The sequence below is a fragment of the Haliotis rufescens genome, unplaced genomic scaffold (genome assembly GCF_023055435.1).
Source record: "Haliotis rufescens isolate VD_foot unplaced genomic scaffold, xgHalRufe1.0.p SCAF_65, whole genome shotgun sequence".
In the NCBI taxonomy this organism is placed as follows: domain Eukaryota; kingdom Metazoa; phylum Mollusca; class Gastropoda; order Lepetellida; family Haliotidae; genus Haliotis; species Haliotis rufescens.
The window spans coordinates 2,179,846-2,203,526 of NW_025964356.1; the positions used below are offsets into that span (position 1 = coordinate 2,179,846).

The following is a 23,681-nucleotide window of genomic DNA, read 5'->3' on the forward strand; positions in this document are numbered from 1 at the left end:
ATAGAGGATGAGATTTGAGCATGATAGTCCCTTCCTTTTCCCAAGGGGGTAACTTGAATAGAGTTGGGCTCAGAGGTTTCTGACAAACCTTGAGGGACCAAACTAGCATTCAGACTGTTGTCCGAAGACCAGAGCTGGATTCCTGCTCCTTAGTTTTGGGTGTGTGGGTGGGTTGTGAAACAGGATCTAGCCTCAAAAGGGTAGACAGAGTTCCCCCTTTTTTTATTCATCACTCTGGTGCCATCTTTGTGTCTCTCTGAGGAGGTCATTAAACAGTTTTATGTTAACACCAGCACACACAGGAAAGAAGTTATGTTTCCCACCTTGTGCATGCACAGTTGCATTGAGATTGAGGATAGAGTTTACCCCCAAACAAATCAAATAGTTGACAGTGAAGAGGACATCTGTTGAACATTAAAAGATTTTATAGTGTGATGACAGCCTAAATAGTAATTTATGGCTATGATGTACCGGTAATAGAGGTAGGATATTCAAAGGAATCATGTGATAATAAGGGTTCCATGCCAGAATGGCTGGAAGCTTTATTGTCATGTCAATATTATTATTTACTATTACATGTTAGGGCTTCACAATGATTTTGACAAAAGCCTTCTTCTCTTTGTTTATTTTGATTTTTTGAAAATAAAACAACTACTCCATCATGAAAACTTTAGTCCTGGTGTATTCTTTGGTAGAAATTATTTGTATGAATTGAGGAAGAAATTGTATATTCATAAATTAGTTGCAAATCTTTAACAAATACAAACAAACTTGTGACAGTTTGCAGCTATGCACTGGATATTGTGGCTGGGTTGAATGTGATCTAAGTATGTCTAATCTTTTTCATGTTCTATTTCTGAGCAGGAAACAAGCATGACAAACTGTACAAATAAAATCAACAACACAGCTTTTCAAGAGCATTTTCTGCAGCACATAAAAAAATCTGTATATAACACTCATCCTAACTTACACATTTGCAGAATGGAGAATCACAAGTAAAAGATTGTTTGAGAAGTTGCTTGTTTGTCACTAGATTATAGGGTTCCCTTCTCTAAGAAAAGTTTTGATTTTCCTTGCTTGCTCATAAACGAAATCAATGTCTTCTCTGTTTTTGACTGAAAAGTTATAATTGCTTGTATTGAAGTTTCATAATCTTTGCTTCTCCAAATTTCTTTGTTTCACAGCTTCCAGACTGTCTTTCGAATAATTTCTCTTAATACCGTGAAGATCTGGTGTAGAATAGGTCTTCCGCCTCCCATGCTTGCCGTAAAAAGGCAACTATGCTTGTCGTAAGAGGTGACTAACAGGATCAGGTGGTCAGGTTCGCTGACTTGGTTGATGCATGTCATCGTATCCCAATTGCGTTGATCGAGGCTCATGATGTCAATCACTTCATTGTCTGGTCCAGACTCGATTATTTACAGACCACCGTCATATAGGTGGAATATTGCTGAGTGCGGCGTTAAACAACAAACAAACAAACAAATCTTAATACCGATAACGCTCCACCCTGACCACCGCAAGGTGGTGGTGTTTCAGTTTCGAACAGTGACTGACCATGTAAACACAACCGAGTGTCGTGAGAAGCTTTTTGAAAACCGTCAAACTTCATATCAACTTGAATGACAAATCTTGGATACCACAAATGGCTTCATATAAGGATATAAGTCAATAAATTTTCTGTAGTTTTAATATAAAAAATCGAATAGGTCATGCTTGGCGTCTGCATCAATCACAGTGGGTGGAGCTTATTTAGGTTTGCCCTATAAATAGCAAAGCACATGGTCATGTGTACATGTGACACTTTCAATGCATTTGTGGTCAAAGTGTATTATGGTGTATATATTTACAACAGAAGAGCAGCACAACAGCAGTTTCGGTTAATGTAACAGAAACGATACATAAATACAAAAATGGCGTTAGTTACAAAAGTATAAGAGACAATATTCTTTCAGTACAATCGGAAAACAACAGATATTTGTTTAGTTTTGATCACTTGCATTCAACAGTTAGATCTATACCACACAATAATCAGATTATATTTATAAAACTTAAATTATTACACAGATTTTTGAACTAGTGTTCAGGAAGAGGCCTAGACACCAGAAGTTGTGCCAATATTTCTTAGCTTGACTACAATATATGAATATGTCACATGTATCAATATAACAATGCACATAGGCAACTGATAAATAAGTAAGGAAATGTACTAGATGTTTTGACCTACATTAGGCCTATCTAGATAATATTGTACTTACAAAAACTCCAAGACACATATTCCAAGAAAATCTTAATTATGGATTTCCTTTTCTTTCACATAATTTTCACACACAAAACTGAGTTTGATCATTAGATCCACATGTGTCCCATGTATTTTTGTCTGGTGGATTTTGATACACTTGGCACACAAGGTTTAAAACACAATCTGGCATCACTTTCCCTCGCTACACGCCAATCCTTCATCTGCTGCTACGTTTAATATCCGTTTCTTCAAGTCCATGTATCTAGGATCTCTCCAAACAATTCATCTATTCAGCTCAGTCCAGAAGAATTTGAAGCACTGTTTTCAAATCGACAAATTTATGCAACATTTCCTAACTGAGATAGCCTGTGCTGTGTCACGCATGGTTGACAAAATAGATATATTTGCCTTCATCTGGTTCCACAATGTAATATCTGGCTGTGACACTGATTCACTAATCCCAAAGAATTGGCACTGATTTTGCAAGGGTGGGAAGAGGGGCGCCATCTTCTTGATTTGAGTTATCAGTCAGAATGATGTCATCTTCAATTGGAACTTTCTCCACGATAAAGTCATCAATGTTAAAATCAAAATGACCAAAGGCTCCCCTGATCATCGTGAACAACTCTCCGTCAATTTGAGCGTCACACAAAATGTTTTGTTGTTCATATTGAAGACAAGCAAAATTGTAAAGTACTTTACAGTTAGTAGCATTCCAACTCGGATGCGCTCACAGGGCATGGTTGCTAGGAGATCGCGTGGTCAGAAAGGTAGAAAACAAAAAGTTTTAGAAAGTAAATAGAAGAAATCTGTAGTGCAATCCCAAAATACCATGTACAGCAATTTTTTTTATAATAGTATTCACAAAAACATTTCTTTACTAAAAATGCAAATTAATTCATTCATCCAGAGGTCATAACTTTGATCACGTGGCTGGGTATTTTTAAGGAATCTTCTGATGATTCAGTGAATGAGGCTGTGTGTACCACATTGTTGAAATCAACTGACCAGGAAGTTTGTTGAAGCATTGACATTATGACAGATGATGGTCATGGATGGAGAAAAAATGCATCTGAATGCGACATTGTTGCTTTGAGCAGCGAGACCAAAACATGTGTTCATGCCCAAGTAGTTAAAAGAGATGATGATCCTTGTAGGCAGCTCCCTGAATAATCTTGATGACAATAATGTTGAAATCCATGTTCACGAACATGACAGAATTAGTATGAACAAATATTTATCTAAATATTCTGTCCGTGTTGTCTGAGTTCCCCATCTCTATTGTGACGTGAAATATTATAAAGTTTTCGGGGTCGCAATTTTTCATGACGCAGTGGAAAATTGGGCACAAATCTAATAAAAATATTCTACTAAATCTAGACTTTATCTTTCTTCAGTTGTTTATTAAAAATTTGTTTCCTAAGTATAACGACTCGACCTACATCATAAAAATTCATTTATAGACTAGATTCAAGTACCAAGTGTTTTAAACTTTTATTTAAATGTCATAAAATAACTTACGCAATCATTGAAGACATTGTTTTTATAAATGTTATAATTTATTTCGTCCTCCTGCTCTCTAGTTAGTTGAGGTTTGAGGTAAGGAAAACATACAATAAATATGGATGGCCTTATGCAAATAACACTTGGCATGTCAATCAACAGGGAATGTGGGTCACTCGGACCGCAAAGTTTCACAGATCTAGTGACTTCGGTATGAGGAGCTATCGGGCAAGTGTGAGTTTGCCAAAACTCATTGCAACTGTGCAGTGAAAACATGTGAGGGAAACAACAAAAAACTACTTTAATGACTTGAAAATGTTTTGACCATAACTAGGGTTTGCACAACTGTTGCCATCCAGATTCAAGATGAAGGCAAGACGAACAAAAAAAATACACAGTTGAAATCATCGATTGCCGTGTATATTGTGAAAAATGCTACTCATAAACTGTAAATATACTTTGCACCACAGGATTACGTTTGGTGTAGTAATACATATTATGGTGTTTTGTTCACAAACACTGCTCTTATTCATCACGACAAACGCGTTCTCATCCAGAGAATAGCGCAGAACCAATTTGTGTGTTGGATGGGAATAAAACATAAATCATGGACATTCCACAGTTACATCTTATGAAGATGTGAAGATGTCATGGCAGGAAGTTTTTAAAACAAAGACTTACCAGTTTGTTGAAAAGTCTTGGAATCGTTTAATTTTGTTTTGAAACGCCCACGTGGGTGGGTGTTTACATGATGTCACCCGTTAACGCATTAACCAATGAAATTAGTATGAGGTCATTTTGACCTGTCAGATCACTTGTATAAGCTCCATCCACTCAAATGCCCCTTTAACACTGGTTAACACTCCAGCAATTACAAAGTAGACAAAAGTTTGTGGACAACAACTACTTTTATTAGATGATATTTGTAGACTTGGTTCAGCTTTCATACCTAAAATGTTTTCAAACTATAAAGAAGTTGTTCAAGATTTTTTAGAAGAAATTGTGACCTTCGAGAATGGAATTAGCATTCCTACTGACTCTTGTCATGGTACACGGAAAAACTCTCATTTTACTGATGTTGTCTGCATTGGAGCTACCACTCACAAACTTATCGTGACAGAGACTGTATCAAAAGTAGACAATTCCAGCACACAGAAACACAAACGTATTTGAACTTGGCTCTTTGATATGAATATCTTGAAAGTGTTGATAATGGTGTTTGAGAACATGTAGAATCACATTGTCATGACAAGAATCTGGTCATCAATAAATTTATCAACAAATGACACATGCCATGCTACGAAAAATGTTACAAAGGAAGTTAAGTGTTTGGATCCTAAAAACAAGATGCAACATGGCAGTGCGACCTAACTGACAAAGCAGGAAGTATCAAGACTCATTTCTATTGGTTCATTAGGAACTGTGATCAAGATGCTAATATTACAGTGGTACTCATAGTACTCTCAATAGTAGGGGAGAACTTGTAGGGTCAAAAGGGATTTATTTGAATGGGCATGGAGTTGGTACAAGGTAGTCTCAGGATCTCAAGGATCTGCCCTCATCTCAGGGACACAGGCTCGAACCTCTCTTTTAGACCTACAGTGAATAGCCGCTATATAATGCAGTGAAGAGAATGTGCTGAGAATATGTGCAGAGGATCTATCCTGACTGACAAGTAGAAATTTGATCCAGGGTATCTACCAGATTGCAGAGATCCTGCAGAAAACTAGAGAACAATAACCACCTAATCACAGGCCAAACCTGTGACCGACCCAATGACAATAGCCATGAACCTAAAAATAAATGGCTGAACTACCCAAGCTAAATACTGAAACTAGCTTACCTATGAATAAGTAGATTTGTGCAAGTGCTGAAGTTAACACAAGTATTTAAGGAAATAAAAGTTAAATATTTAGGTTAAGCTTATTAATTTAATTCACGTCAGTTTACTATAATGATGCTTTAAAATCTAACAATATTCTATTTACAAGCATACTGCTACACAAACAAGTTCCGAGAAAATATTTTGAATGTGGTCAGTTATTACAAGGATATCTGTGATAACTGTTCAGAAGTGTTCAATTGACACCTTCTTAAACCATCCAACACATTGACTTGTGACCCAAAGGTTGAGCTACTACATAGAAAAGTACAGTAATGTATAAACACACTGACGAGTACATTCATTGTATGGACATATTATTCGTTGAATGTTTCAACACATCGCTGTTGCAATATCACTGAATGAACTTTTGTGACGTGTCAGACTGGAATGAACATGGAAATAGAAGTAAATTCATGGATGCCAAACATCAAGTTGAGTCTAAAGTTCCCAAATGGAAAGCTTACAACATTTGGCATCAGATATGGAAGGACAATGTTGCCATTTTCTTCAAGTAAATGTAGGTACTTTTTTATAATTATAATCATGTTAAAAGGTTTAACAACATTAATTTCTCATAGTTTGACCCATCTTCCCTAGGCAAGAGAATAAAATGGTAATTTATTATTTTAGTTTGTGCACGGGTCCACGACCTACAGGTTACTTCCCTTGCCTTCTAACCGCGGGTCCACGACCTACAGGTTATCCTTCACCTCTAACATACCCAGGGTTGGCGACCTTCCGGCAACCGAAGTAGCCCCCTCAATTCTCCAAAGATGTTGTAAATAAACATATTTTTTACCTACATCATGTTTTGTTGTTTCTGCACAAAATGGTAATTTATTATTTTAGTTTGTGCAGGGACAAAGAAGTTTACGCAAGACATATCGACAGGTTTCATTACCTACGTAGTCATATGCGTACTTCTGCATCTAGTCTACTATACCCTGTTATTTTCTCACCATAATTACACTCTTCACTAGCAAGTACATGCTTACGTCTTACATTTACCTACTGTCACTTCTTATATTTTATTTTCACGTCACATCATTAGCCATGCTTTTCTGTTATGTATAAGGTTACCAGCTTCATATCCCACAATGCATCAATTTCTCAGCCACGCATGCTCAGTAAAGTTTCCGGTGACGTCATGCCTCGAGGCTATTTAACCCCAAAGATCTCGCTTTGTCTTTCTTGTAAATTCTATTGTCACGGCGTAATTCTCTCAAAATCTCTCACGAATCCACAACTGAATACGCCATATTATTCTTCACCGGAGAAACTTCCCATTGTGTTGACAATGTCGGATCCAAAGAGGAAACGTGTCGCACACACAAGGAAATCCGGGCGGACCAAAAGAGTTAATCTACCTTCCACAACATCCGATGTAAACAACCAAGATGGCGGACCACCCCCTCGTACATCTCGCCAGTCTCACGCCACCAACCCACCGTATCTGACAGCCACAGACCTCAGAAACAGACTGGAACAACTGGGGAAGAAAGTTCCAGCTGCGTGGTCTCGGAAATTCTTGCTACAACTGTACAAGGAAAACGTAGCAAGTGGCCGGCTGATAGATGACCCCAGTGACAACAACAACAGGCCAACTAGGAACGACAGTCCGCAGACACAATAAGCAATCCAGACTCCAGACGACTTAGCCAGAGAATGCACGACAGGAGAAACATTCAACCATGACTACCATGACTACACTTGGCAGTGTTTACGACAATCTGCATTCCATCTCTGACCTGCGCAGTAACCAGACGGAAGTTCCGGTATCCAACATTGCTGATAAAAACCTGAGAGACGAGGTCAGAGAGTTGAAGGAACTTATCTGTGCCATGCGCCAAGAGAATGTAAACAGAGCCCCACACCAGATGCGGCAAGCGGTGCCCTCAGACAGCCTGCCCCCGATTGACACAGTGCCAGAAGCGATCAAGGATAAGATCAAAGCCGGTAAATACGTGAATTTAGTTCTCCTATTATAAGACATAGATTACGGCGAAAAGGGATTAAGTCAAGGTAGCCCAAATGCCAACTTATCAAGAACCCTGTCGTTACCAGATTTCATTGTGGCTTTCACCACATTCAAGAACATCTATTGTGAAAACAACGACGAACTCAGGCGCCAGTTGGACGCTCACGAAAGGACAGTCATAAATCTAGCGCAACAATTCCCAGGAAAGAGCAACCACTACGATTACCATAAACTCTTTGCTTCTCGTGTGGCCTCCTATGCTGAGAAAGGCCAAACCATCAGGTGGGATATGCCTGATCAAAGAATTCTCACTAGGTGCTCTACAAGAACCTCCAAGTCTTGTCATATCTGCCATAGCGTGACACCATAGTGACCATTGCCATGAGTTCAAACCCCGGAGGTTCAACACACCAGTCTCCGACAGACCGCAAGGATATCGACAAGACAAGGCCGATATCAGGGGACGTCCCAAGGTCAGGTTCAACGGAAAAGAAATTTGCAACAATTTCAACGACCAGGGTTGCGCCAGAAGAAACTGTCTGTTTGAGCATGTCTGCCTAACATGCAAGGAGCCAAGCCACGGGAAAAACAATTGTAGTGACAAGAGAAAGAAGGTTTGACTGGATACCACCCCTAATGAATCCGCCATACCCATGGAAACAGTGCCCACATCATCTTCACTCACTCCTATTAACCACGCCCGTCTACAACTCGAACTTGCTCTTCATCCGGATATCCAGTTCACCAACTATTTGATCAATGGTCTAAGATACGGTTTCAACCCTTTAATTAATCCACTACCTACAACTTCCATAGAGTGCAACAACAATTACAGTGCTAGAAAAGACCAGGCTGAGTGTCACTTCTCATCAAATCCGAAGTTACAAAGGATTATGTTGCAGGTCCATTTTCGACAGTGCCATATGCCGTATACAGGGTGAGCCCCCTCGGGTTGGCCATTGGGAAATACAGCCAGAAGAAGAGACTGATTCTAGACCTATCAGCCCCCCACGACAAACCTGAAATACTAAGCATCAACGAACTCATCGACAAAGATCAGTGTTCTCTTTCTTATGTGACAATTGACCACGCTATCGCTATCATCTCAAATCAAGGGCGTGGTGCCAAACTATGTAAACTTGACATTTCGGACGCTTTCAAACAGGTCCCGATAGCAAATGCATTTATACCTTTCTTTGGTTTCAAGTGGGAACAGCAGTACTACTTTTACAAACGGCTGGCCTTTGGATGTCGTTCAAGCCCAAAATTGTTTGACACTCTGTCAGAAGCTTTATGCTGGATACTACATCATAACTATGGCATTCAACACATTCTCCATCTCCTGGATGATTTCCTCACTATAGACTCCCCTGAAGCCGATGCCCAACAAACCATGACGAACCTGCGTAAACTGTTCCAAGAGATGTGCATCCCAATAGCCGAGCACAAGACAATGGGACCTGCCACACCCTTGGAATACCTGGGCATTAATCTGGATACCAACACCATGACAGCTAGCCTACCACAAGATAAGCTGGACAGGATATCAGCCTTACTTCATGAGTTCTCCCAGAAGAAATAATGTACAAAGAGAGAACTCTTATCTTTATTGGGACACTTAAGCTATGCCTGTAAGGTCATCATTCCCGGCAGATCTTTCATTTCTCATCTGTTGGATATGGCCAAATCAGTGAAGAAACTGCATTACCAGATACATTTGTCTACAGAGTGCCAACAAGATCTCCACATGTGGCATATCTTTCTACAACAGTGGAATGGCGTGTCCCTATTCCATGATGCTTACTCTACCTCCAATCAGGACATGGACTTGTTTACCGATGCCTCTACTTCGTTCGGATTCGGCGGATAATTTCAAGGAGCGTGGTTCTCAGAGAAGTGGCCAGACAACCTACTCACAGAATTAAGCGTTGAACATTCTCTCGCCTTCCTCGAACTGTATCCTATCGTAATAGCATCTGTACTTTGGGGACATAGTTGGACTCGGTTTAGAGTATTATTCCATTGCGACAACCAAGCCATCGTACACATCATTCGCAAAGGGAGATCTAAATGCCGAAAAGTCATGTCTCTTATGCGTACCCTAACATGGACGGCAGCTAAAGGCAATTTCATAGTATTAGCTAAGCACATCCCTGGGGCGCACAATACTTTAGCTGATGCTCTTTCTCGTTCACAGCTGGACCTGTTCCGCTCCCTTGCCCCGGCAGCCCAGATCGAACCCATACAGTGCCCTCCAGCCTCTCAAATCATGTGGAATTGACAAGGCACCTGGACACATTATGGTCAGCAGCCCTTGCCCCGCGGACAAAGGATACCTATGCTACCGGTGTTCAGTGCTACACCAACTTCATGATTATTGTGAATTTGCTCTCTAGGACATGTCCAGGACTCCCACCGCTACACGAAAGCTACGTTCAGTTTTTCCTCGCCCACTGCTTCGGCAAGCTCAAGCTATCCTATACTATGGTTAAAACTTACCTGGCGGGCATCAGATATACTAACCTACAAGCAGGAATACCAACACTCTTCGACTCTGCCAACTTGGGCGCCAACTCACGTATTCAAACTCTTCTGCTTGGAAACAAGAAACTACAAGCCCCACCAAAATGCAAGAGACTACCCATCACTTACAATATTCTGTGTCAAATTATCACTCTGCTGAAGAACGGCGTTCTGGGTCCTTTTAATGACTTTATCATGATTACTATGTGTACTGTTGCCTTCTTCGGCTTCCTCAGGTGTGGCGAGTTCACCTGTTCAGACAGTTTTGATGCAGATGTCAATTTATGTGTCCAAGATGTCATCTGCGATTATAACAGAAACAGATGTATCCTCACATTGAAAACTTCAAAAACTGACCCTTTCCGACTAGGAGTGGCCATCTCCCTGTTTGCCACAAACAAGCCAGCTTGCCCGGTTCGAAGCCTCTCACAACTGATCCGCATAAGACGCAAGTGCGGGGCTCAGGCCCACGATCCCCTCTTCGTGGACAGCTGTTTCCATGCTATTACGAGGACTACATTTCTAAGATGGCTCAACATTATCATGTGTCGGATAGGCTTGAGCTCCAAATCTTATTCAGGACATTCATTCAGGATTGGCGCAGCTACCACGGCTGCACAAGTGAGAATGGAGGACCATCTCATCAAAACCCTGGGAAGGTGGAGTTCAGACTGCTTCACCAGGTACATTCGAACCCCGGAAGATACCTTGAGACAAGCACAGATCTCCTTGTGTAACATATAATGTTTAACCAACAGAGAACAATCTGCATAGTAACTTACCCCATCTTATGCGACGTTCAGGCTCGTGACTCCAGTGCAGTGTGACTTGTGATATTTATGATGCAATCTGTGACTCTGTGGTGCGCAACTCAATCGTATTGTATCCCGTACAATGTGACACAAACTGTACTCTTGTGTAATAGTGGTGCTGGAGGAACTACAGACTCAGATAGTAGCCATGCCGTGCACGTGACTACTGCCACATACTGTGCCGTGTCCAAATGTGCATTCCGACTTTGACACTTGGTTTTAACTGTGATTGATGCTATCACGGAACTTCGCATGGAGCCAGTGACTGTGGTTACAATGTACTCAGTGTGAAGACTCCCGTCCTGGTTCACATGTACTGCCTTATTTAGGTTAAGGATGCCATACCATTGTCATTTAGTAGCCAACAGCGTTTAGTTCAAGCATGCTTAGGTTGCATCACTGCCACTAAATGTTGGTAACTTTCACATTTTTAAGTTTTTCTTCTTACATCTTACATATATATCCCTACTATTCATTGGGGGCTCTCGGTTGCCAACCTCCTTTGGGCCTTCAGCTCATTCAGTGCTTTTAAGCGCCAGTACGGAAGCACGGAATGAGCTGACTAGCCCCCAATTCATACGGCGGCAGGACACTATCTACATGGGCTTCCTGATCTTACACCAAGAACCGTCCATAGGGATGTCCGGGTCCACGACCCCAGGGCAACTAATCCCACCATTAGGTCCTCGCCGTCCTAACCGCGGGTCCACAACCTACAGGTTATCCTTCACCTCTAACATACCCAGGGTTGGCGACCCTCCGGCAACCGAAGTAGCCCCCTCAATTCTCCAAAGATGTTGTAAATAAACATATTTTTTACCTACATCATGTTTTGTTGTTTCTGCACAAAATGGTAATTTATTATTTTAGTTTGTGCAGGGACAAAGAAGTTTACGCAAGTCATATCGACAGGTTTCATTACCTACGTAGTCATATGCGTACTTCTGCATCCAGTCTACTATACCCTGTTATTTTCTCACCATAATTACACTCTTCACTAGCAAGTACATGCTTATGTCTTACATTTACCTACTGTCACTTCTTATATTTTCTTTTCACGTCACATCATTAGCCATGCTTTTCTGTTATGTATAAGGTTACCAGCTTCATATCCCACAATGCATCAATTTCTCAGCCACGCATGCTCAGTAAAGTTTCCGGTGACGTCATGCCTCGAGGCTATTTAACCCCAAAGATCTCGCTTTGTCTTTCTTGTAAATTCTATTGTCACGGCGTAATTCTCTCAAAATCTCTCCCACCATCCTCCCCTGCTTGCCGCCTTGTAGGGGGGGCTTCTTCGGTTGCCCCTTTCAGCTCCCATAGGCTAGGCCTTCAGCTCATTCAGTGCTTTTAAGCGCCAGTACGGAAGCACGGAATGAGCTGACTAGCCCCCAATTCATACGGCAGCAGGACACTATCTACATGGGCTTCCTGATCTTACACCAGGAACCGTCCATAGGGATGTCCGGGTCCACGACCCCAGGGCAACTAATCCCACCATTAGGTCCTCGACGTCCTAACCACGGGTCCACGACCTACAGGTTACTTCCCTTGCCTTCTAACCGCGGGTCCACGACCTACAGGTTATCCTTCACCTCTAACATACCCAGGGTTAGCGACCCTCCAGCAACCGAAGTAGCCCCCTCAATTCTCCAAAGATGTTGTAAATAAACATATTTTTTACCTACATCATGTTTTGTTGTTTCTGCACAAACTGATTATAAAAGTCCAGTTTCCACCCTTGCCGAACTAGGCTTGTATTATGGAGTAAATTGGCTGCACTAACGAATTATTGCAGAGTCCAATCAAAATCCTGCCAAGTAATCGAAATTCGGTTGATTTGTGGGATTTGTGAAGCATGTGCACCACTAACTCGATACTTTCATGTTTTTAATCAAGGTGCTCACCTAATTTGGTGCACTTCGCGATGTAAGACCCGTTTTATCACAATAAAGATACTGATTATCGATCAGATCGTCTTGACTTGGCACCGCCATTTTGTTTCAAGCAAATGCAAGTGATACGAGAGGTGGCATCTAATTGGTCCATTGGAGAGGCTTAGAATGGACATAACTCATAATAGCCACTGGTGGCGCCACAATAGAGCCCAGGAATTCCAGACTAGTTCGGCAAGGGTGGAAACTGGACTTTAAAGTCAGTTAACTCTCTTACCTCGGGAAGATGAGTTTGACCAGATATTATTGAGAATTTTTCATACCATATATATGGCCATGAAATTATGAAGAAAATATCGGACTGCATGCCGCTCAACGTGAAGTGCCAAAAGTCAAGAATGGCCGTTTCTGGTAGTTGTGTGCCGAGAAGTTTGGCCGAAACTTTTTTAACTCGCGATATTTTCTTTTTGAGGTAAATAAATGACTGAAAGTTTTGATATTGAGCAAACTGAGCATTTATGCATGTCATACGTAATTTAAATGTTACGCAAAGCCTTCTTGGTAAATAGATATGGCGAGTTTTATTTTGGGGTGTCGTTATGCTATTCGCCTGTCGAATGGGTTCGACATTAGATGCACGGGAAGTGACACCTCTGTCAAATGGGTTCGATGTTAGCGTGCAGAGCTTTAAGACACCAAAATTAATGTATATCTTTGAAATAATTCTAGGTAGATCTACAAAATCACATAACTATTTGGGTACCAAATCACTAGAAATTTTGGGTACAAAAGTCACCACTGTACATTTCAACTGGTTTTCGTAAATCAATGGGATAAAAAAATTTCGTCTGAATGATTCCTTTTCTCATTTTAAGACAAAAATTTGTTTTACATAACAAAACAGGCAGATCTACACGGATAATGTTTTGTCCTAAAAATATATAAAAATTTGAAAAATATGGAGACCTCAGAAATGAGGGCTTATAAAGTTATAATTCTACCTAACTTGTCACATGGTTTGAAAAGTCCTTATGAAAATCGTTTTTTATTTTTTTTTATGACACTGACATTTCTGGCACTTAGACAAAAAGTATTCAAGGAAAGACAGATATGTTTTTGAATGAAAACATGACTTTCCTTTATCATTCTTTTTTCATGATGACAGGGGAGCTTTTATACACACCAGCTGAGGAAGTTGTGATACTGTGATTGCATACAAAGGAAAAACAGGTTGGAAGCAGTACCTGTATGTATAAAATAGACCACATAAGGTGAACAAAAGAAATGGATTGGCTGACTGGAAAAAATACATCTGGCAAGGGTAAACATGTACACAGGCATGTTTCTTTTCATTCCAACCAGAAGACTGAGATAGCATTTTCTAAGAAACATATGGCTAGCTTACCAGCTTATGTGCCACCATGGTTCTTGTGATTAAAGAAACAAAAATGTCATGTACTGTTACAGGTACTGTTACTGTAATTAATGTATCATATTCCTATTAAATTATATTTCAGAATTGTTTTATTTGGAAACAAAACACATAATGCACAAGATTAATGTCAATATGAGTTTAGTACATGTATGTATATATGTTAAGGATCTGATTTATTCATTATTCAATGAATACTAAAATTAAAATGATGACATTAGAGAGTTACTTATTCACATAGTTGATTTTCAGAGTGAAAGATACTAACTGTTGAAAAAATATGTTTAAACTAAAGATAATAATTGAAGTTTGATCAGTTACACTGTGCTGATGCAAAGACCAATGTTTACTGTCCACACACACAATCATTGTGGGGAAAAAATAACTACTAAATATAACTTAAAATTTTAAAACCTGTAAACAGCTATAAATAATTAAACAATTACAAATCTATAATCAATACGCAATCATGGTGGTCTTCATATTTTTGGAATAAATTTAGAAATCCTTCGTGAAACTGTTCTAAAATCATGCTAGAATCTATGAATGTATTCCCGAAAGGAAAACTATCACAAATGTAATGTGGAACTAACACCAAAAATATGTACGTAGCATTTTATTGCTTATATATACCCTATCATATTCAGCAACGCGGGGATGTTATTTTGAAACAAGTTTTGTCAAGCCAATTTTCGCGCACCTGTTGTAGAGGGTGATCTTGCTGATCGACGATATCCATAGGCGTATTACGTGGGATACACTCGTTGTAGTGAAACTTATCAGCGTGTACATCGCAGAAATATGAATCATGTCCCATTTATATTCACCGTAACATTGAATGGTGATTCTTAAATATCAACAGAAGTTCAAATAAAAGATACCGAGATACTTGCATGTGGCATGTTGATTTATCGTCTACCGTTTCAGGGTCACGGGAGCATGTAAGGTCAAACGGATTAACTAATACGCGAATTATATCGTCAAAGTCACATTTTTATTTCATGTTAGTGGCGATTACTGATACTGTGTATGGACTTATGTTTTTGCTGTATGTGATAGGCGAACTATTTCAAAATTTACTGTAATTGTTTTGTTACGAAAGATTATCAGCAGACTACCCCTGTCTGTGACATCACATCCGGTGACCTTTGCACTTATTGAAATAGTGCTGTCAGAATTCATGATCTTTATTTTCGTTTTTCTCTTGTCATATAATTCGGAATATGACGAATAAAACATTCTTCGAAGGAGAAGATCATCAACTTTCGCCAAGTTATATTTATAAAGGCAATGTAAACTTTGTTGATATTAAAATAGCAATAAGTTATGCGGAGGTCGGGCGAAGCGCGCCATGTTTGATTTTAGGACGTCTGCTAGCATCATGACACGGTTGTTTATTTTTGTATATCGTAAATATTCAGCCAAAACGCTTGAAATTAGAATTAGTGAATATTTATAAGTCATTAATTGTTTCCTGCAAATTTTATAACATGACACGTCAGATTAACCCGAATATTCGTATTTCTGCAACTGACATGATGACCTCGAAAATTAAGTTATTTTTCTGTTTAGAACATTTACTAATTTTGTTTTCGCTTTGGTCTTATCCTTGGTATGATTGAAAACATCGGGATATTTTTATATAGTATTGTGTAGTTTTCTATCAGGAATAAATGTGCAAAATATTTCTTCAATTGGCCCTTGTTTAATGAGGCACCGACTGTTTGAAATCACCCACCCTCTTTAGAGCGCCTTATGCTAAAATTAATCCAGCAGGCAGGGGTAAGAAGTGTGAAAATAATTCAGCAGGCTAAAGGTTTATATTTTCAACAAAGCTCATAGAAGTTTAACATCTTGGATGGAAAGGATTTCTGAATCCAAATTATGATCAGGTACAAGCAAGGCACATGCAAGTAGAAGCTAATAATTGTCTGGGGTTAGAAAAATACATGCAAGGTAGCACATCAGACACTGAAACAACAGTATTATGTAAAATAAAGGGTTGTACCATGTTCGTTTGTGAGGTCTTGACAGTATTTCCTTTTTGTTGTGACTTTTCCTTAAAGTTACTGGAGTACTGAAAGAAAATTTTGTTTTTAAGTTAAAGGCATCAACTCAGTGAAACTAAACAAATGAAACTTAGAGTCTTAGAGCATCAGGAGCTGTTTACCAAGAGTGAAGACAATTGGCTTTGCTTGAAAATTATTACAGAAATACTCTTTAATTTGTGCTAAACTGCAGGTATGCATGCCACCTCATTTCTGACTACCTGAATACAGACTACTTCTCTCAATAATTGTTTAAATCCATACTTTTTTGTTGAAGTTATCATTCAGAAACCAATGGCCTATTCACTAAACTGTCTTAGCCAAGACATATCTTAGAGACTTGCAACAAAAGTTACGACTGCCATAAGAGCTCTTCTTGAAGCTGTCTTAAACCCATGAAAATATTATCTTACTTATGACACAAATCTCCTCAATGATAGTGAGCTCTTATGTGACAGAGGTAAAATAACCTTGAGGTTTCCCAATGATGTCATCTATTATACAGGGAATTCCCTTCATTGACATTTATAAATAGAAAATAATAATAGATATCTTAAGGATAAACAATTAAACCACAAATGGAGATAAATGGTGACGATATGATTATGCCGGAGTCGATTTTTTTACAAAGATGATTAGTATTGTAATTATCTAGAAAGTTTTGAAGAATAATATATGCCACTCGTATAAAAACGCATGTGTCCTTTAGACATGCTTACGTAATAACAATAAATCATAACAAAATATAGCTGGTACATTACTGTTGCACCTACATAAAGTTAAATACTCTGCAACATTGTTCTACAACGTACTACACCGCTTCAGCGTCATTAAGTTAAACCCAGGGTCAAGGGTGCGCGGTCACATCAACAAAAGGTATATTTCAAATAAAATTCTCATTTAAAATTCTTATCATTGTTGATTTGTTACAGATCAAATACTGGACAAACGAGAAAACTAGTAAATCCTAGATATTTTTACATTTATATATTTATCCTGCATTACTCCTTAATAGATTTACTGCTTGTTCTTGACAGAGAGAAAGAGCTTGTGAGAGGTCTTGTTGCTGAAGAAGTTGTTCCAACTGGTTGTGTGACCAACCCTATCACACAGCTCCCATGTGACCCCGAAAGTGGTGACAGCACATTACTGCTAAAGCAGCACATCTGAAGGCATAAAGAAGAGATAGCTCTGTGATTGGTGGGCCACTTTAGACAATGTAATGCAGGATAAGTATACAAATATAAAAAATATCTAGCATTTAACTAGATTATTTAACTTATCCTGCATTACTCCTTAATGCATCTGCATTGTACGATACGACGGAGGGTATACCTTCAGTTGTGATCTCCTGTGTCTCTACAGACTGCACCAATCAGCAACATCGAAGTCTGGCATCGAGCAACCATTCCTGTCAGCAGGGAGGGAGAGAGTCAGGTATGCGTGATGTCCAGGTATCGTTACAGTAAAAGTATTAAACAGAGTTAAAATCATCTAATACTGAAGTACCGAGGTAATGTGTGCATCATGTAACCATCCAGTCAAGGGTGACAAGCAACGGAGAGGTCAAAAGGTTGGCTCTGGACACGTGGATGCGTCAGTGGTGTCAGGCAACCACCAAAGGGCTGAAACTGCAGATGCTCCCCTTTTTCAAAGGCGACATCTCGCAGGTAGTGGCTGGCAAAGACGGTGTCTGAGCACCAGAAGCAGCCTTCCATGATGGCGTGTATGTAGCAGTTGCTATGTAGCACCATGGTGGAGGCAACCACCCGGATCTCATGTGGGTTGCTTGCTCTTGGAGGATCAAGTTCAATGGCCTCATAGGCCTGAAGGATGTAGGCGTGAAGCCACATGACGATCATGTTGTGGCTGACTTCTGCCTGAGATGTTGGAGATGTCGGTATTCAGAGGCGAAGACGTTTTGGAGCGTCTGATGAAACATCACAGTGCCCCTACCGGACATAGTAGGAGCTCTTGTTCGTCTTCAAATCTACTGTTGATCATGTCCGGTCAAAATTTAAGAATGTCCGGACAATACTTTTTAAAATGTCCGGTAAGCAATATTTTAAACCGGACATTTGAGATTCCCAATCGGACATGTCCGGCGCATATGACGGTTTCCGGACCCCTGGCTTAAAGCTCTTTGTAAATGGACCTGGGGTGAAGATGTAGCCTGTCTGATGCCAGTGTGGTAGTCTGCTGTGGGGGTGAGTCAGCAAGTTTGGCCAGCCTGGAAGTTTGATGGTGTTGGTGGAGGACATTTCTCTGAGGTCAACAAACCAGCTTCTCGACAGCCACCAAAACACTATCAAAGTCTATCAAAGGCTCCGGGTCAATCTGATCTTCTTAAGGACACTGGGAAGGAGCACTGGCAGGGTACGCTGAAAGTGTTGACTGCCCAGGCTTGCTGATCCAGCACCAGAGAGATGAAGGTCCAAACCTTGAAGTTCTGGCTGGTGGCAAACAGGTCAATGTTGGGATCGTCAAGGTGTTGACAGACAAGACCGAAGGCGTCCGGATGGAGTTTCCATTCTGTGGGGGCTACCCTGTCCGGTCTGGAGAGGACGTCTGCAAGAATGTTGCGACAACATTGAGCATCTGCTTCCAGTGAGATATAGGCCAGGATAAATGCCTCCAGTTCTAGGTTGTTGATATACCACTGCTGTTGAGCGGCAGACCACAGCCAAGGAGATTTGACCCTCCAGATGTGATCCCCAGCCTTGGAGGGAAGCATCTACGTCAGGTGTAATGACGTCGTAAGCTGTGTCAAGGAGACGCGTCCAAGACATTCGACTCCACCATCCAACCATTGTAGATGCGGCTTGAGGTCATCTGGGGCCTGATGAAGGGAGCAAGGAACATTTGCATAGGGCATAGTTGAAGCTTTCCTCTGGATGTCAGGTCCTGTGCTGATGTGGGAAGCCATTGGCAGAGAGTGCTGGGTTGTTGTAGAGCAGGGAGAAGGTGGTGTTGGATTCAAGGCCACCTGTCCCTGGGTACAGATAGGAGGTCTCGATCAGACTGAAGGCGGCCTACGATAAATTGGAGATTGTACGAGGGCGTGAGCTCTGATTTCTGGATGATCAAGCCCAACCGATGGAGGAGAGCTGAGTGAAGACCCTGTGGCAGATCAGCATGGCTGTGTCCTGTCGCAGTTGTGCCAATAGCTCGATCCCTAATGTCCAACCTACAGGGGTCTCGACAACTTGAAAGGCTTGGGGTAGGTGGTGCCAGTCATTGGCATCCATAGCATCAATACTTTGTCTTGTGGTCCCCACTCCCGCCATGGGAACGGAATGATGTGGTCTTCTATACCCTCTCTGGGGGACAATCATTTTACACTACTTCAATCCCCATCAAGGGTACAGCCACTTACAATCCAAGTTAACTAATTTCCTTCCACCAAGTCTAAAAAGATCATTTATTAATTACATAACGTATGTTTTAAAATTTATTTTAAAATTCTATTTCTTTTAAAAAACAAATAATTAAATGGGATTAATACAATTAAAAAGATGCTTGACAGATGACGATTTGAAATATTTATCCCTTGAAATGGCAAAATCAACACAGTCAAGCAGGACATGCTTGACCATGATTCTCTCATCAAAAAGGATACAAAATGGAGGATCCTCACCTTTCAATAAATATTCATGAGTGTATCTGGTGTAGCCAATACGACATCATCGCATTATGACCCCTTCAAATCTGGACTGACAACCCAAGTAGGTGTAACCGATATTTGGTTTAATTTGATGTAATTTATTGATACCTACTTGGGTGTCCCACTTCTTTTGCATTAGATCTCGGATATAGCATCTGATCACAGGTTTATCATCGCTGTATGGAATTAGAAGTGGTGTCACAGATTTGTTGAGTGCTTCTTTAGCTGCAGCATAGGCCATTGTGTTACCAACAATTCCAACATGGCTGGGTAACCAGTAAAAGACTATGTAGTATTGGCCTGTAGCAAGGTTATTATGTAATTCATTGATGTCGAGTAAAACTGAATGCTGACACAGGAAGACAGGACAGAGAGTCGGAAAAAATAATTGCTGATGTTTAGACTGTTTGATATATTCTAGAGCATTTAAAATAGCCTTTTATTCTGCTGTAAAATTGGAAAAGCTAACTGGTAATCTAGTTGATATAGTTTTGGATCCAATGACAGTGGTGCTGGCAACAGTGTCACTATCCTTGGATCCATGTGTAAATATTGATTTCTAAGTATCTCATGTATTTCTTAACTGATCATATTCTTGTTGGTACTGTTATTGATTTGTTTCTGATTTCTTTAGTTTGGTCAATGACAGGTCTACTTGTGGCTTTACCAATTGCCAAGAAGGAGAACACAGCAACTGGAAAGGAGATATAGTTTCAAGTTCAACGTTAGCAAGCGAAATAAAAGGTTTCATTCTTATTCCAAGAGGTAGAATAAGAGATGTCTTTTTACTATACAAATCCTCATAAAGGGGATTAAACACAAAACTGTAAGCAGGATTTGAATGTAACTTTGTGGTATACTGTAAAGATAGTTTAATACGAAGTTGTTTAAATGATGGCTCATTGGCCTCAACGTACAGACTGTCAATGGGAGAAGTTCTCAAAGATCCCAGACAAAGCCTTAGACCATGATGATGTATTGGATCGAGTAATTAAAGGTTACTTTTACAAGCTCCACCATAGATCATGGAGCCATAATCAAGTTTAGAACAGACAAGTGATCTATATCACTTGGAATTAGAAACAACTTTTAGTAAATCTAGTTGTTTCAGACATTTGGCTTTCAGATATTTAATATGTGGTAAGAAAGTAAGATGATGATAAAAAATTATTCCTAAAAATTTAACTTCTTTTAAAACTTTAATTGGAGTTACAGCTCACAGGCCCCTGAAGCAAGATAGTGATATTACTGAAACACCGGACCCATATATATAAATAGACAAGGTACGTCACTCGCCATCTTTGCCAAGGTTGAAATCACCTGTATCGTTTAAATTAAATGGAAATGTATGCATGTCATGTCATGTCATGTACCACCCCAGAGTGGGTTGTGGCCATTTTGATCACCCATGATTATAAAAGGGGAGTAGATCATAGAGATCTTGCAGATCAGTCAGCTGAAGAGCTGACGAAGACAATATACAGTGTGCAGAAAGGAAAGTTGCACTGCAATTCTCGGAGATTGGTATGGCTGTGGATAACATCATTCTTAACAATGATTGAAGATCCTCCAGTGGCCCTTTCACCCGGCGGAGAAAAATAAGAGCTGTAATTCGTTAAAATTAGTTCTCAGTCCTCTACAATTCCATTGTACTATATGTGAAGGAGCTATCTCTTTGGAGGATTGACGGGAGATCTACCTATCACCTTCCTTGAGGGCGACAAGCTGTGTGTCCAATGATGATGTTGATGACTGTTGTCAGTCACCTCCATATCCTCAAGGGATCTGGTTATCTGCCCCTTTTGAGGCTCTGCCACTATGGTACTTTGGATGATTCCGTTTTTGGTTTGGGTTGTTTTTTGCAACTTGTTTCACTTTAGTTTCTGAGTTAGGGTTAGCTGATAGAGATGATGATAGTTTCTGAGATAAAGATGAATCTTTATCACAAGACGCCTGCGAGTGAATGATTGTTTGTGATGTAGTAATGGTTTGTGAACTAGATGTCTCTTGTGGAGGCCTAACCTTGACTGCAGTAGACAACATGGTAGGAGCAGAAGCTTTCGCCCATGTGTATACAGTCTGGCAACCGGCTGAATGGCATGAAACAGTCTTTGGAATGATAACAGGAGATGGCCTTGAAACAGAAACAGCAGCAGGGTAACTTGGGCCTGACTTTTCTTGAGCAAGAAAGGTTTTCTTTGCATCCAGAAAAGATATGTAACACTCATGCTTCATATGTGATTGCAGCTTCCATGTGGGGCAATCTTTGGAAGATGAGGGATGATTGCCAGAGCAGTTTACTCAGGAAAGAGGTTTGTCACAAAGTCTGCTATCTTCACATTTTCCAAGACATCGATGGCAGGCAGCTGAGTCATTGCATGATTTTGAGCCATGGCCATACTTTGGGCAACAGTAACACCTCAGGGGATTTGGGATGGAAGCATCCACCCTTAAGTTACAGTAGCCAGCTTTTAGTGATTCTGGACATGATGGAAGACAAAAGGTAAATAGATATGTATTTGTCTGTATAATTTGACTGTCTCTCTTAGAAGTGAAACGTTTAGCATCAGTAACTCCTTGTGAGTGTAATTCTGACACTGTCTGCAAGGCAACGTCCTACATCACAGACAATGCCTTTACTATTGCTGAGAGCCCTGTGAGGAGAAACCTCAACAGGAACATTTGCGAGTGATTTGATTAAGTTAATTCAGTACTTTTAAAAACGAGGGCAAAGCTTCTGCACACCGGGGCTACCCGCAGGGCCTAGGAGCAATACTGCCAAGGACATTGTGTCATGAATAATAATAAAGGCATCAAGACATCATGTCAGATCTTAAGGAAAGTATACTCAAACGCATTGATGATTTAGAGAAAAGTGTTAGACAGGATGTGCTCTCAGTTAAATCAGAGGTCACATCGCTCCGGGGAGATGTTTAGGAGTTGCAGAGACAGGTAACAGAGGTGAAAGAGATGCATGATTCAGTCAGATTCGAGATAGATGAGATTCACGAGAGATCAGATGGAGTAGATAGTAAGTTGGATGACTTGGACGCCAGGATAGAAGATCAGGAGAGGCGCAGCAGGAGAAATAATCTAGTTATGTATAATGTGCCCGACACAGAAGGTGAGACGTATACCCAGAGCAAGAACAAGGTCCTAGAGATTTTGAACTCAGCTAGAGAGACTACGGATCTCCCCCCATTTGTCGCCAGAGATATAGAGAGGGCGCATCGGCTGCCATCCAAATCTACCAATAAACCACGACCCATCATAGTACACATGTATCATTCGGAGGATAAGTGGCACGCGGTCAAGTTAAGGGAAGTGCTGAAACTGAAGGGATATGGAATCGCTAATGATCTTACGAATTTCCAACGTAATGAACTTTATAAATTGAGAACTGAGAACCCAGACTACTGATTTTACTATAAGGGTAATAAACTTATAGAGGTTCCAAAAGACGGTGAGAATTATTCTTTTGGTGTCGATAAGTACCCACAGAGGGTACTGAGATCTAGTTCCCGACCCCTTCGTGGACAGAGAGGATCTAGGGGATCTAGGGGATCAGGAAGGGGCCGTGGGTGGCCAGGGCTGTGATAGAATGACTAATCCCAGTCAATTACGAGATAACGATGCACATTCTGTCAGTGAGGATAACTATGTCTGTTGCATATTTTGGAACATTGTTGTTGTTTTGGA

General features: G+C 40.4%; 1 protein-coding gene across 5 annotated transcripts in view; it reads right to left on the reverse strand.

The window, feature by feature from the left end:
* LOC124118187 (rab11 family-interacting protein 4-like) overlaps nt 1–23,681 on the reverse strand; it is a 297,536-nt gene that overhangs the window by 185,242 nt on the left and 88,613 nt on the right. For 4 of the 5 annotated variants that reach the window (XM_048387107.1, XM_048387106.1, XM_048387105.1 and 1 more), the window contains exon 6: nt 16,279–16,347. The exons of the other annotated variant lie outside the window; for it this stretch is intronic. In XM_048387107.1, coding sequence (XP_048243064.1) covers nt 16,279–16,347 — 69 coding nt within the window. The remainder of the gene's footprint in view (nt 1–16,278; nt 16,348–23,681) is intronic. 5 annotated transcript variants of the gene reach the window in all.